Source organism: Anguilla anguilla, chromosome 17 (genome assembly GCF_013347855.1).
Source record: "Anguilla anguilla isolate fAngAng1 chromosome 17, fAngAng1.pri, whole genome shotgun sequence".
NCBI classification, from domain to species: Eukaryota; Metazoa; Chordata; class Actinopteri; order Anguilliformes; family Anguillidae; genus Anguilla; species Anguilla anguilla.
Window position 1 is genome coordinate 5627898 of NC_049217.1, and position 13712 is coordinate 5641609.

A 13712-nucleotide genomic window follows, 5' to 3' on the forward strand; every position below is an offset into this window, starting at 1 on the left:
AAATAGTTAGGCTAGTTAGAAACATTCAGGAACGGGAAAGAGATTACTGGATATCATAACAACTTTAACTACCTCTCTAACGTCTCCCACCTGATCTCATATAATTTTTATTTTCAAGCGGTATCCGACGTGCTGTCCGTGAAAATAAACAACAACCACAGCAATTTTTGTTTAATTGTTAGTCAGTTTTTAATCACGGAGAGGTCATTCATACACGAGTCAGAAAAACCCTTGTCAAAAACTAGAAAGAACACATCTTTCATCGTTTCTTAAACCCTTGCTCAGCAAGCCACTTACAGCGGTCACGCAAGCGTTGCGCGTTGCTAAGTAACCTGCTCAGAAGCTGTATTTTCCGAAATCATCTCCTCCGTTCACCATTGAATCCCTCTCTAGTGCACTTAGTAAATTTCGCTATGTGGTGTAAAGGAAGTTAGCGAGCGATTCACTCCGAACTCAGCTTCTCAGAAACACGCATCTCTGGCTACAGCCGGTTCCATCCGGCTCGAGATTAAGATATCACTTCCGGCGGGGAGGGGCTGCTACGCGTAGAGGAAGCTACGACTGCAAGGCCTGCGAGCTCTAAGCAGCCACAGCCAGCAATACGCGATTTGGGCCAGATACGTCCGGGAGAAGTTAGAAAACAGGAACAAATTTGATCATAAACGCAGTATTAAATATTCCTTTTTTGCATGACAGCACAATTGAGTCTCACGCTTTTGCAAACAGATAGGGATAGTTTGCGTTAAATTTTCCGATTTTTTCCCTTTGATAAATCGGCAAATAACGTTAGAATTGTCACTCCCTCTGGACTCGCCTATCAACATTATTATCAACAATAATAACAGCGGCTGTAACTATATAAATTAACGCTAGCTAGTTACATTATCGAACTTTGTATCTCCATGAGAAAATTAGCAGGGTAGCTAATTATTATGTTACAAAGTCGCAGTTTTTGCTAACAGTGCACACAGGCCCTGCATTTCAGGCAGAGCATGAACGTCAGCCGGAGCAGCCAACACCTCAAATAGCTGCAAATATTCATTTGAAGCCAGAGGTTCCCTGTTGACTCCGATCATGGTGAGTATTGGCTCCTAATTAATTACTGATTATTTTATGGAATGTAACTATATATGTATGCGGCCTGTCTGCACCTGTCTAAAGCATTTCCACCAGAAACTGGCTTGTTGCTACTCTTTTCTGCTGAGACTTCAGATGGACATATCTGGTAGCGAGCTAACTCTGATAACTACTCGCATTGATAGCCAACTAGCTAGCCACAGACCCATATTATAATTTTCTATACTTTAAGTCGAACATGAATTTATGCCTAAGTCAGATAATTTGCAATTGCTTCGTACAGGTACGTGTAAAAGTATTAGTTCGTTTGCGCTATTCGTTTTTGTTCTTTGTATTATTAAAATGATTACACTTTTTTAATGTGATCTGAGCCTTTCTATGTTATAGGCTAGTTGCATGAAAACTATTGGTGCATCCTAAAGTAGCTAACGGTATACAATGTACAGGATAGGATCATAACCTGTGGGCACGGGTCTAAGCAGGAACTGAAGTCGAATTGGATTCGTTAAGATGCCTCGCGAGCCGCCCAGCTTGTACAATTGAATATTCGCATTGAGCAATCTTTAGCGTGTTCTAGCACATTCTGAGATTCCAGGACTGTACACAGAACGCACGCCATAAAACGAGCGACATATCTTCCAGTGACGCTAGGAGTGAAAATGTCAGGAATGTTCCAAGACCTATGTCTATTTTCTTTTTGTTTGGCCTCCTCCATTTCAACACGCAGCATTTTATCAGAGAGAGATATCAATAAACTTGATACAGCGTGCTGCTTCTGAGAACTATTTTGACCAGCTCCACGGTGTGCGTGGATCCTTTGGCGGTGTATTAATGTCATGTTTTTCCTGTCCTTATAATGTAGCTTCTGGATTTTGGAACCCCCCCCCCCCCCCCCCCCCCGCTTTTTTTTGAATAGTCATGATGTCAGATTACTAGTGCAATCCTGAGTTCGTGTTTGATAGTGCACGGTCATGCCCCACATGGTGGCCTGCCTTTTGTTGAAATCCTGGAATTAATTTGTTTAGTGGAAAATTAACTTAACGTTTTGTACACCTGTGAAATCCCCTGCATAGTACTATCACTATGTTTGCAGCTCCTAGGTGAAAGCCAAGTGGACCTGTATGTCCTGAGCCAGCCGTTACTGGGACTGTTTCCGATTTCGCAGTGTAGATGGAAGAGCCCATTATGAGTAAACCCCTGCAGTGTGTTTGAAGTCTTGCACTGATGTCCCAGAAATGGTTTACACATTTGGCCTACAAAGTCTGTGTCAGATGCAAAGGCCGATGTCAACGGAAATTATGGCTTTCATTTTTCTTTTTAAAAAAATGGATGAAAACCACATCGTACGTGGCTTTACCGCATCTCAGAACGCACAGTTCAAAAAACTTCAAACTTCTCCTGTGATGAATGTGACCAAGAATAAACCTCCTGTGTTCTGACGTTGCATTCTGCATTTTCCTTTGGAAAAAAATTGTTTTGATTCGATGCACATGAACAGGTCTCACTGTCTTTTCAGTCCTGTGGTGCAGTATGACCATCACTGCACACCCATTTGTAGCTGCATAGCTGTCGACTGCAACACCGGTGTCTTTGTGTGGTGTTGGCCTTCTTCAGAAATGGCCCTTTTGAAAACAGTATGAGCCTTGAACCCTTTCTGGAGATAATAACAAAGGCAACAGAACACTACATTCATCTGCCTGACTTTTCTCAGCTCTTGGTTCTTCTTTAAGGCTAGTTATGTATTGCATATATATTATATTTACCAGCATGCTTCTGCTCTCAAACACAGAGCCAGTCAGTCATTTTATAGTTGTCTTGAACTATCTTGCCACCCTTTAATTTGTCCACTTAAAAGTATTAAAACTTCACCTTTTTGTGGCACATTAGCCTAAAAATGTAGCCTTTAGTGACCCAGGCTTCAGTGAGATTGAAGTTTGGGTAGTGCATTAATCTCTCCTCTCCTGTCCTCTCCTCCCCTCTTTCTCTCTTTCTCTCTCAGGCATCGGAGGAGGCTTCCCTGCGTGCTCTGGAGAGCCTCATGACCGAATTCTTTCACAGCTGCACCACCAATGAGCGCAAGAGGGAAATTGGTGAGTCGGAAGGTTATACTGAGGTGCAGATGAGTCAATTCAGGTTCTTCTGAGTCCCACCTTCCTCAGTCTGAAAGAAGTGTTGTCAGACGGACATTTGGGGGGTTGGTTGAACCAACAAAACGACAACATCTCATTGTCTTCTGCTTTTGGAGTTTCTGAAGTTTGCGTGTTTTATTTGGCTCTTGTTCTGAAAGGAATGGTACCCCATTCTTTCTTTCCTCCGGAAGATTCTGCATTGATGAACGAGAATGCTCGTGACCCCTGAACTGTTTTGCTCTCTGTTTCCTGTAGAGGAGCTGCTGAATAACTTCGCTCAGCAGACAGGAGCATGGCGGTACTGTCTCTACTTCCTGTCCAAAACCCGCAACGAGTACGTCATGATGTACAGCCTTACAGTGTTTGAGGTGAGTGCTTTCTGCATGATGTACAGTCTCATTGTTTGAGGTGAGTGCTTTCTGCATGATGTAGTCTTACAGTGTTTGAGGTGAGTGCTTTCTGCATGATGTACAGTCTCAGTGTTTGAGGTGAGTGCTTTCTGCATGATGTAGTCTTACAGTGTTTGAGGTGAGTGCTTTCTGAATGATGTACAGTCTTACAGTGTTTGAGGTAAGTCCTTTCTGCATGATGTACAGTCTCAGTGTTTGAGGTGAGTGCTTTCTCCATGATGTACAATATTGCAGTGTTTGAGGTGAGTGCTATCTGGATGATGTACAGTCTTACAGTGTTTGAGGTGAGTGCTTTCTGCATGATGTACAGTCTTAGTGTTTGATGGGAGTGCTTTCTGGATGATGTAGTCTTACAGTGTTTGAGGTGAGTGCTATCTGCATGATGTACAGTCTCAGTGTTTGAGGTGAGTGCTTTCTGCATGATGTAGTCTTACATTGTTTGAGGTGAGTGCTATCTGCATGATGTAGTCTTACAGTGTTTGAGGTGAGTGCTTTCTGGATGATGTACAGTCTCAGTGTTTGAGGTGAGTGTACATCATGCAGATAGCACTCACCTCAAACACTGAGACTGTACATCATGCAGATAGCAGTCTCAGTGTTTGAGGTGAGTGCTTTCTGCATGATGTAGTCTTACAGTGTTTGAGGTGAGTGCTTTCTGCATGGTGTGCCGTCCCAGTGTTTGAGGTGAGTGCTGTCTGCATGATGTACAGTCTCAGTGTTTGAGGTGAGTGCTTTCTGCATGATGTACAGTCCCAGTGTTTGAGGTGAGTGCTTTCTCCGTGATGTACAGTCTTACAGTGTTTGAAGTGAGTGCTTTCTGGATGATGTACAGTCTTACAGTGTTTGAGGTGAGTGCTTTCTCTGTGATGTACAGTCTTACAGTGTTTGAGGTGAGTGCTTTCTGGATGATGTACAGTCTTACAGTGGTGTTTGAGGTGAGTGCTTTCTGCATGATGTACAGTCTCAGTGTTTGAAGTGAGTGCTTTCTGCATGATGTAGTCTTACAGTGTTTGGGGTAAGTACTTTCTTATATTGACTTCTTTGCTTTTATTTTTGCTGTAGAACTAAAGGTAGTGCCTGTAGAACAAAGCAGGTCATGAACAGAACTGAGCCATTGTTTGGTATCAGTATATTCCTTGACTTCTCTTGTGAGTTAACATGCGTAGGCAAAATTTCCTGCCTGAGTAGCCATTTCTGTAATTCTGAGTAGCCGTGTGGCCGTACTGTAATTTATTTGCATTTGTTGTGCTGTTGAGTGCTTGAGCTGAACCATGCTACAGAACAGAGCCGTCGGCGCCGATCAGTCTGGGCTGGTCTGATCGGGGAGGCTGTCGGCTATCTGCACACCCGATGGTGCTACCTGCGTTGCCGTGACTACAGGTCTCTCCTGTGGTGCATTACTGTAGAGCACAGTGACGAGGCATTGCAGCAAATGCGACAGAGCAGCACTTCCTCATTTATGGACACTTATCCACTTGGGTTAAGCAGAGGACAGCCGCTAGGGTGATGCAGTTACATAAAATACACAATGGTATATTGCATTACTGCGTTTAGACTGGGTAGTGGGTTGACCTCGCACTGCCGGTACTGAGAGTTTTCTTTTTTTTTGGCCTTCCCATAGAATTAACCGAAACAAGCCGGAGCTTGGTCTTTTACTTTTGTTTCATCAAGCTTTAAAACACCCCACAACTCCACTGCATGTGGCCCTGGATTTAGGCAAACGGTTTTGGCTCTTTTCGTACACGCCAAGAAGCAGCAGCTATGCACCATCCTTCCTCTTACAGGCGAATTTTTGGTTAGCGTAATGACCTCATCGCACGGTATGCAGGCCCAGCCAGACGGAACGCCTCTTTTGTTTTCCTTTCCTTGTGTATAATCCCTGCCATTCGTGCAGTGGTGTTTGTGTGAAATGTGTGCGGAGCATTGTTCAGGCTTGGTACGGCGATGTGCTCTCCAGCCTGTGTTCAGCCTCACACGCCAGGATTATACCTCTTCACTTTAAGCCTGACAAAAGCCATGCGGTTCAGACCGCTCCACCCACTCACATTTGGGATGTAGCCAGTGTTTTCTGAGCCTTCACATCAACCCAGTGAAGTCATCTCTGTTATTGCCAAGCTTAGCTTAAGGCGATGGTGTGCCATCCAGCTCCTAGTGCTCTGTGTGCTGGCTGTGATGCACACGGAGCCCAGCGTATCGGAAGGAAGGAGGAAGGAGAGCGAGCGTGTCATAAGCACAGCTGTGACAGGGCTGTGCTTACAGGGTTGTGGTGATTGGGCTGTGCTGACAGGGCTGTGCTGACAGGGTTGTGGTGACAGGGCTCTGCTGACATGGCTGTACTGACAGGGCTGCGCTGATTGGGTTGTGCTGACAGGGCTGTGCTGACAGGGCTGTACTGACAGGGCTGTGCTTACAGGGCTCTGCTGACATGGCTGTACTGACAGGGCTGCGCTGATTGGGTTGTGCTGACAGGGCTGTGCTGACAGGGCTGTGCTGATTAAGCTGTACTGACAGGGCTGTGCTGATTGGGTTGTGCTGACAGGGCTGTGCTGACAGGGCTGTGCTGATTAAGCTGTGCTGACAGAGCTGTGCTGATTGGGCTATGTTGATAGGGCTGTGCTGACTGGGTTGTGTTGATAGGGCTGTGCTATTTAAGCTGTGTTGATCGGGCTGTACTGACAGGGCTGTGCTGATCAGACTGTACGGACAGGGCTGTGCTGATCGGGCTGTACTGACAGGGCTGTGCTGATGGGCTGTGTTGAGTGCTGTGTTGCAGGTCACCAGGGTAGTGAGGGAGGACAGTGGCTTGTCAGCTGTGTGAAATGCTGCAGGCCTATGAGACACTGGGAAACAGTGGAAGTGGTTTAATAGGAATAGAAAAGAGTTCTTGCCAGTTGTCTGTGTGCAGTGCCTGAAACAGAAGCAGGATTCACACAGTTTCTTTTTCCCCCCATCCCAAATGTCCCCAGCTCATGCTGTTAAACAAAGCATTTCCTGTAGTCTTATGAGGAAGTTGAAAGCTATTGGGCAGAAATGCAGCAGTATAAAATCTTTAGTGAGCAGTGTGTGGCTCTCGGTGAAAGCACACTTGCAGGTCAGTGCTTATTCTTACAGCCTAATGGACTGGGACCTGTTACTCAGGGGGGAAAAAGCAAAGGTAGGACTGGAAAGGGGGATTATTATGGGAAAACTTGTTATTTCATTGGATAACTTTTTTTTATAAACATAAAGCTTGCATAAGAAGTGTTATAGAAAATGATTCCTTGGTTTTGTTCAATCCCTCCTGAGAGTGAGGGAAACTGGAAATTGGCAGTTTGTTTCAGAGTGACAAGAGAACGAGAGCGACCCCAGGTGCTCTCCGGAGAGGGAAGTTATGATTTGTGAGTCTGTTTTCTTGCAGTCTTGTTGATTCTAGCAAGACTCAGCCTGCATTATTTTATAGGTCACCTCCTCTGTTTGGAGCTTTACCTACAGGGGACCATCAGAAGTGTTGATCTGTTAGAAAGGCAGCTCCCTGGAATGTTTTGTGTTTTCCGACTTTTTCCGTGTCGAACCCCCAGTGCTGGAAAAGCAATAGTTCCCTAATTTGTGTTGGGACACAGTGGTGGCTTTTGGGAGTGCTTGGGATTCATTACTGTGTTGAATACAGTTTAACATTGACGTTCACAGTAGTCAGGTTAAACACTGCTGCTCTGAAATGCAGTTGGTTGTGTACCTGAATTTGTGTTGACAAGTGGATGAGAAATGAGTCCCGTATCTGAACGTGTTTCAGGCTACATTTTAGCAAGGGGTTGAGTGGGTTGTGGGCTCAAAGCTTGGCAAAACCCTTCTGTAAGGTTTTGAGCCCGGCGAGTGAGTCCGCCATGGCAGTGCTGGCGTCCCGTAACCTCAGCCCATTCCTAACGCCTCAACCCCCCCCCCCCCCTCGCCCCCTCCCGTCCCGCAGAACCTCGTCAACAAGATGTGGCTGGGCGTGGCCTCCCAGGACAAAATGGAGATCCGCAGCTGCCTGCCCAAGCTCCTGCTGTCCGAGCACAAGGCCCTGCCCTACTTCATCCGCAACAAGCTGTGCAAGGTCATCGTGGACATCGGCAGGCAGGACTGGCCCATGTTCTACCACGACTTCTTCACCAACACCCTGCAGGTAACCCAGAGCTCGCTGCGCCACGCCGGGGCGGACGGCCCGCTTTTCCGTAATCTAGGGGGACGGCGGGGTTCTGTGCTTGAAGTTTCACCGTCCACACGCTAAGCAGTTATTTTGTGGGCTCGACGGGTTCTCGATCACGTGAATGGGCTTTTGCTTTATTGCGACCAGTCGCATATTGTCGCATATGGGGAGCTCAGAAATGCAAAGAACAGATGGAGAATCAGCAGAAGGCTCTTTAGAGAGCGGGGGGGGGGGGGGTAGCTGCTTCTTATAGGCCGGATATGGCTGGATGACTTAGGATGGCAGGAAAACCATTTGGACTGAGCACTGGGGACACGCTTTCGGTTCAGTTATGTGTCTGTGCAGCAGTTCCTATTGGTTAACTGTTTAAAGGAAGCTTCCGCTGGGAAGTCATGAGCTGAAAACGTTGGAAAAGGGAAATTATTTTGGCCTCTGTTTCAGAATTCTCTTCATTTTTAAAAATCAATGCACTGTGGGATTGTGGCTCTGAAGTCTCCCTTTTTGATGAGTCAGTTTATTAGTCACAGTGTCATGATCTTTTTTTATTTATTTATTTTTAAAGATAACTTTTGATCATTATATTTCATATAGAATCAACTTTCAAATATTTAAAATTCTACAACAAAGTTGCTATGCCTTTAAAACGGGTCTGCGGTAAATCAGTTAATCTGCATGTGGGTGTGGCTTTTTACTAAAAAGCGAATAAATCCCAAATGGTTTGACAAAACGTTATGAAACCGGGGGTTTCTGTTCATAACTCCATCTTGAGGACAGCCCTAAAGAATTGGTCTGATTAATCTGCAGGATGGCACTGTAGAACTAAAAATAATGAAGCAGTTTATGTAGGCATCTGAAACGTGCTACAGTGACTAAACACCCCATTATGAATGTGTCGATTTATGGTTTGGTCGCTGTCATCTTTAATTGACGGCCATTTTGGATTTTTGTTTATTTTTTTTCAGTTTTCCCCACTTTCATCTGGTTGATGCAAATTGGTCAACTGATGGAGGGTTCCCAACCATGACCGATGAAATTTTGTGCCAGTTGGCGCAGTTGGCGCTATAGTATTCAACTTAATTTTCAAGAATTAAACAATAAGTCTTGCTTCATTTGACATAATGTCACAAGAACCCGCCTTCTTATACTGAATAAATTTTCCTGAATGACACACTAGCCTATGGTTATGGATTTACTGCCATTTTAAATAAACTGACAAACACTTAATCTATCTCCTCCTAGATGGTTTGTCCAATTTACATTAAACTTATAACACCAACAGTCCAGTCCCCCTAAATGTTGCATCAACAAAATTGCTTTGCAAAACAAAATGTGATGGCACTAAGCAAATTAACTTGCATGTGGGTGTGGCTTATTGCAGAAAGATAATACATTCTATGTGGCTTGACACAGTGATGGAACTTGATGAGTGTTTATTCTCGCATAAATCATGACAGCAACCCTTAAGAACTGGACAAAGCAAAAGACATGTGACACTAGATTTCCAAATACGCAAAAATATATATTCATTAAAAATCACTGATTTTCAAGATATTCCAAACATGCCACAGTGTCTGATTGGCACATGAGGAACATGTATCCAGTCGATTACTGCTGTTTGGACGAATGTATTCATCTCATTTTGCACTTAATATAAATAATAACTTCCCCTTCACTGTTGTCATATGTATTTTTCAAACTCGGCATTAACACAGGGCTGTATTTCCAGTGGTGCTTGGTGTGGGCTCAGTGGGCGTGGCTACCCAAATATAGTTATTTTGGTGGCCAGAGGCGAGGAGCGCTCAGCTCACAGTGCATGGTGCATGTGGCGAATGGGCTGGATTAGGCTGAATATATTATCAGTTCTAGCCAATCAGATTGCCTTTAGGAGCCGTGTGCTTTGAGCCCCAGTGGGTCGCCTGGCATCACAGTATTTTCTTGGCTCCTTCATCGCAGTGTATATCTTACAGGCTACTCGGATTGCATGACCCACATGTGAACTTTATATTTGGGCTACCAAACAGTATACCTTCCAGACAAAACAATAACATGGCTTGTTTATTGGTCTCTTTGATATCGAGCACTCCTGTGAGCGCGGCTCAGATGAGCACAGACCTCACCTGGCCTCCTAGTTTTGCCTAGGCAGTGGGCTTTACTTACTCAGAAGATGCGCTTCCTTGTAGCTGGAGTTAACCTCGGATAAAAAATGAAGCTTTCAGTTGCATGAAAATCCATCCGCTTATGCACGAGTCTGTAGTGCTTGGTGTGTGTCTGCAGGCTTGCACTGGATGCAGATTTGGAGAAGTGGTTAGAGCTGGAACAATGCAGCGGCCAGACTGCTCTCTGCTCTGGTTAGAATCACTTTTAGCCGTGCGATAGCTACTGGAGCCGATGGGAGGGTTTATCTGCACAAACGTGCGTCCTCCTTAAACACAACATCCTCGACTCCCAGAAGGTTATCGTTCCGCTCCCTACACTTGCCATTCCTCCCAAGCAGCCCCGTAAAACAGGAAGTAAAACGTGAAAGGACCGCAGTGAGTGAAACCGAGCAGCGCCTAGCAACGCGGCCCTCTGTCATTATGGGCTGCGTGTCTGTGCTCTGCGATGTGACCTTAAAGTCGGTAAAAACACATTCCTGGTGCGGTTGCCCTGACCGTGGCCCAGGGGTCCTCGAGCGGGGCGTCTAACTGTTTGCCCGTGTGCGTGTGTGCGCGCGCCCAGCTGATCCAGTCCTCCGCCATGGCGCCGCTGGGCCTGATCCTGCTGAAGACCACGTCGGAGGAGCTGGCGTGCCCGCGGGAGGACCTGAGCGTGGCGCGGAAGGACGAGCTCCGCAAACTGCTGCTGGAGCAGGTGCCCACCGTGCTGAGCCTGCTGACCAGTAAGCACCCGCCTGCCTCTCTGTACTGCTCTCTCTGTCTGTCTCTCTCTCTCTCTCTCTCTGTACCCCTCTCTCTCTCTCTCCCTCTCTCTCTCTCTGTACCCCTCTCTCTCTCTCTTTCTCTGTCTGTCGCTCTCTCTCTCTGTACCCCTCTCTCTCTCTCTCTCTCTGTCTGTCTCTCTCTCTCTCTCCCTCTCTATCTCTCTCTCTCTGTACCCCCCCTCTCTCTGTACCTCTCTCTGTACCACTCTCTCTGTCTGTCTCTCTCTGTACCCCTCTCTCTCTCTCTCTCTCTGTCTGTCTCTCTCTCTCTCTCCCTCTCTATCTCTCTCTCTCTGTACCCCCCCTCTCTCTGTACCTCTCTCTGTACCACTCTCTCTGTCTGTCTCTCTCTCTCCCTCTCTCTGTACCTCTCTGTATGCTTCTTCCTCTCTCTGTACCTCTCTCTGTACCCCTCTTTCTCTCTCCCTCTCTCTGTACCCCTTTTTCTCTCTCCCCCCTCTCTTCACCTCTCTCTCCCTCTCCCCACCGCTCTCTCCTTCTCTCCACCTCTCTCCCCATCTCTCCACCTCTCTCCCTCCCTCTATCTCTCCCTCTCCATCTCTCTCTCTCTCTCTCCCTGTTACGCTCCCCTTCTTTGAGAAGCAGTGCCACAGTGTTGGCAGTACATTTATTGAAGCTGCCATTTCATACGCTGCAGAGCTTTTAACTCTGCAGGTTCCTCAGACGGGCCGCTTTTCCCTGTGGTCTGCTCCTCCCTGGTTGGGAATGGGAGCTCCCATTATCTGTGTTGAGCAAAAGAAGCTGTGGCATTAGGCCTCTCCGGTCACCAGGCTAGGGACCAATCCGAACCATCCATATAAAGTAGAGAGTCCGGTACCTTGGTTAAAAAGAGCTTCCGTTATACGATCCCAACCGTGTTCTGCCTCATTTTTCTGTTGATGTTGAATGAAGCTTGCACACCTCAGTAGAGGTGTATTCATGAATACCCCTCTCTCCTTCCTCTCAAAGTTAAACTGGTGCTGCTGTTTTTGAATTGCTTTCTTGCTGAACTGCGTGACTTGGGTATTTCCTGATTGAAAACAAAAATGAAAGAAAAAAGAAAAACAGAATGTGTTTGCTGGTGCAGGGGTGATCAGAGTAAATCTGGGCATATTCCGGTGCAGAGTTGCGTTGAAATCGACTCTTTAGTGTTTTTTAGCGCAGTCAGGTTAAATCTGCTCTAAGCTCTCTGCAGGTCTTCGGTCTAGACATAAGATTTTAGGTCTGATATCCAAAATTTCAGTGTACACAAAAAGGAGCAGGTGACTGCAGTGATACTGGTTCAATAATGGACCATACGCCTAAATAAAATGGCACCACCTTGCAACTTTGGTCACCTGAGCAAGATTTATTTGCCTTACATATTGCAAGTGAAAAAATAGATAATGTTAGACAAAACTGAATTAGCGGTTGGTTCAAGCGATGGATTACTGGGCCAGTTGCTTTATGAACCCTAACTGTCACATGCGATGATTGAGATGGCGTTGGGCTTGAAGAAATAAAGTCACATTCGTCCCTGAGCCTTTATTCTTTGTGTAGCAGATGCTCCGTACCTACAACCCTGTAATTGGGGTGTGTTGCAATACAGTGTTTCCTGGAATCACCGGGTAGCTGTGGCGCTCTGTCTACGAGGGAGGCAGTGACGGCCATTTTGGGTGGGGGGGGGGGTAATTTAAGAGTAGGGGTTCCTTATAGCATACCTGTACTGTAGAGCAATGAATGCAATACTGCATGCTCACAACGTCGATGCGAAGTGTGTGGGGGGTGTCAGCCGTAATTTCATTTTCTGAGTGGGTTGGTGTGCATTCAGTGCATGCTGTGTTCAGGTTAAATCTGTGTGTAGTGTGTTCTAGTGCTGTGTTCAGGTTAAATCTGTGTGTAGTGTGTTCTAGTGCTGTGTTCAGGTTAAATCTGCTCATAGTGTGTTCTAGTGCTGTGTTCAGGTTATATCTGCTCGTAGTGTGTTCTAGTGCTGTGTTCAGGTTTAATCAGCTCATAGTGTGTTCTAGTGCTGTGTTCAGGTTAAATTTGCGTGTTGTGTGTTCTAGTGCTGTGTTCAGGTTAAATCTGCTCATAGTGTGTTCTAGTGTTCAGGTTAAATCTGCTTGTGTGTTCTGGTGCAGTGTTCATGTTAAATTTGCGTGTAGTGTGTTCTAGTGCTGTGTTCAGGTTAAATCTGCTCATAGTGTGTTCTAGTGTTCAGGTTAAATCTGCTTGTGTGTTCTGGTGCAGTGTTCATGTTAAATCTGCGTGTAGTGTGTTCTAGTGCTGTGTTCATGTTAAATCTGCGTGTAGTGTGTTCTAGTGCAGTGTTCAGATTAAATCTACGTGTAGTGTGTTCTAGTGCTGTGTTCAGGTTAAATCTGTGTGTAGTGTGTTCTAGTGCTGTGTTCAGGTTAAATCTGTGTGTAGTGTGTTCTAGTGCTGTGTTCAGGTTAAATCTGCGTGTAGTGTGTTCTAGTGCTGTGTTCAGGTTAAATCTGTGTGTAGTGTGTTCTAGTGTTCAGGTTAAATCTGCTTGTGTGTTCTAGTGCTGTGTTCAGGTTAAATCTGCTCGTAGTGTGTTCTAGTGTTCAGGTTAAATCTGTGTGTAGTGTGTTCTAGTGCTGTGTTCAGGTTAAATCTGCTCGTAGTGTGTTCTAGTGTTCAGGTTAAATCAGCTGGTTAAAATCTACCATATGCTGCCGGGCCAGAGGGGAGCTGTTTCAGTACCCCCCCCCCCCCCCCCCCGTACTTATGTGAGCCCATTCTTGCTGCCCCGCAGGTATTCTGGAGACCATCTGGGACAAGCACAGCGTCACAGCCAGCACCCCTCCCCCCTCCCCCACGTCAGGAGACAGCGGTAAGATGGCATTCCCCCGGCCTCTCAGAGGACTTTAAATTCCAGCAAAAGGGACTTTATGCTGTCATATTAATGTTTAGCTTCTGCATGGTGCTAATAGATATTCATGTATTAATGTCAATGCTGCAGGAACTTATTCATGAGTAGTGGGAAAAGATGCATGACGGTG

The 13712-nt window shown here is 46.0% G+C and overlaps 1 protein-coding gene across 1 annotated transcript in view; it reads left to right on the forward strand.

Annotated features, from left to right (window-relative positions):
• Positions 1-507: 507 nt before the first annotated feature.
• xpo6 (exportin 6) overlaps positions 508-13712 on the forward strand; it is a 41596-nt gene continuing 28391 nt past the window's right edge. Inside the window, exons 1-6 of the mRNA XM_035398283.1 lie at positions 508-1077; positions 3077-3167; positions 3462-3574; positions 7560-7757; positions 10500-10659; positions 13466-13543. Of these exons, the coding sequence (XP_035254174.1) occupies positions 1075-1077; positions 3077-3167; positions 3462-3574; positions 7560-7757; positions 10500-10659; positions 13466-13543 (643 nt within the window). The 5' untranslated portion in view covers positions 508-1074. The remainder of the gene's footprint in view (positions 1078-3076; positions 3168-3461; positions 3575-7559; positions 7758-10499; positions 10660-13465; positions 13544-13712) is intronic.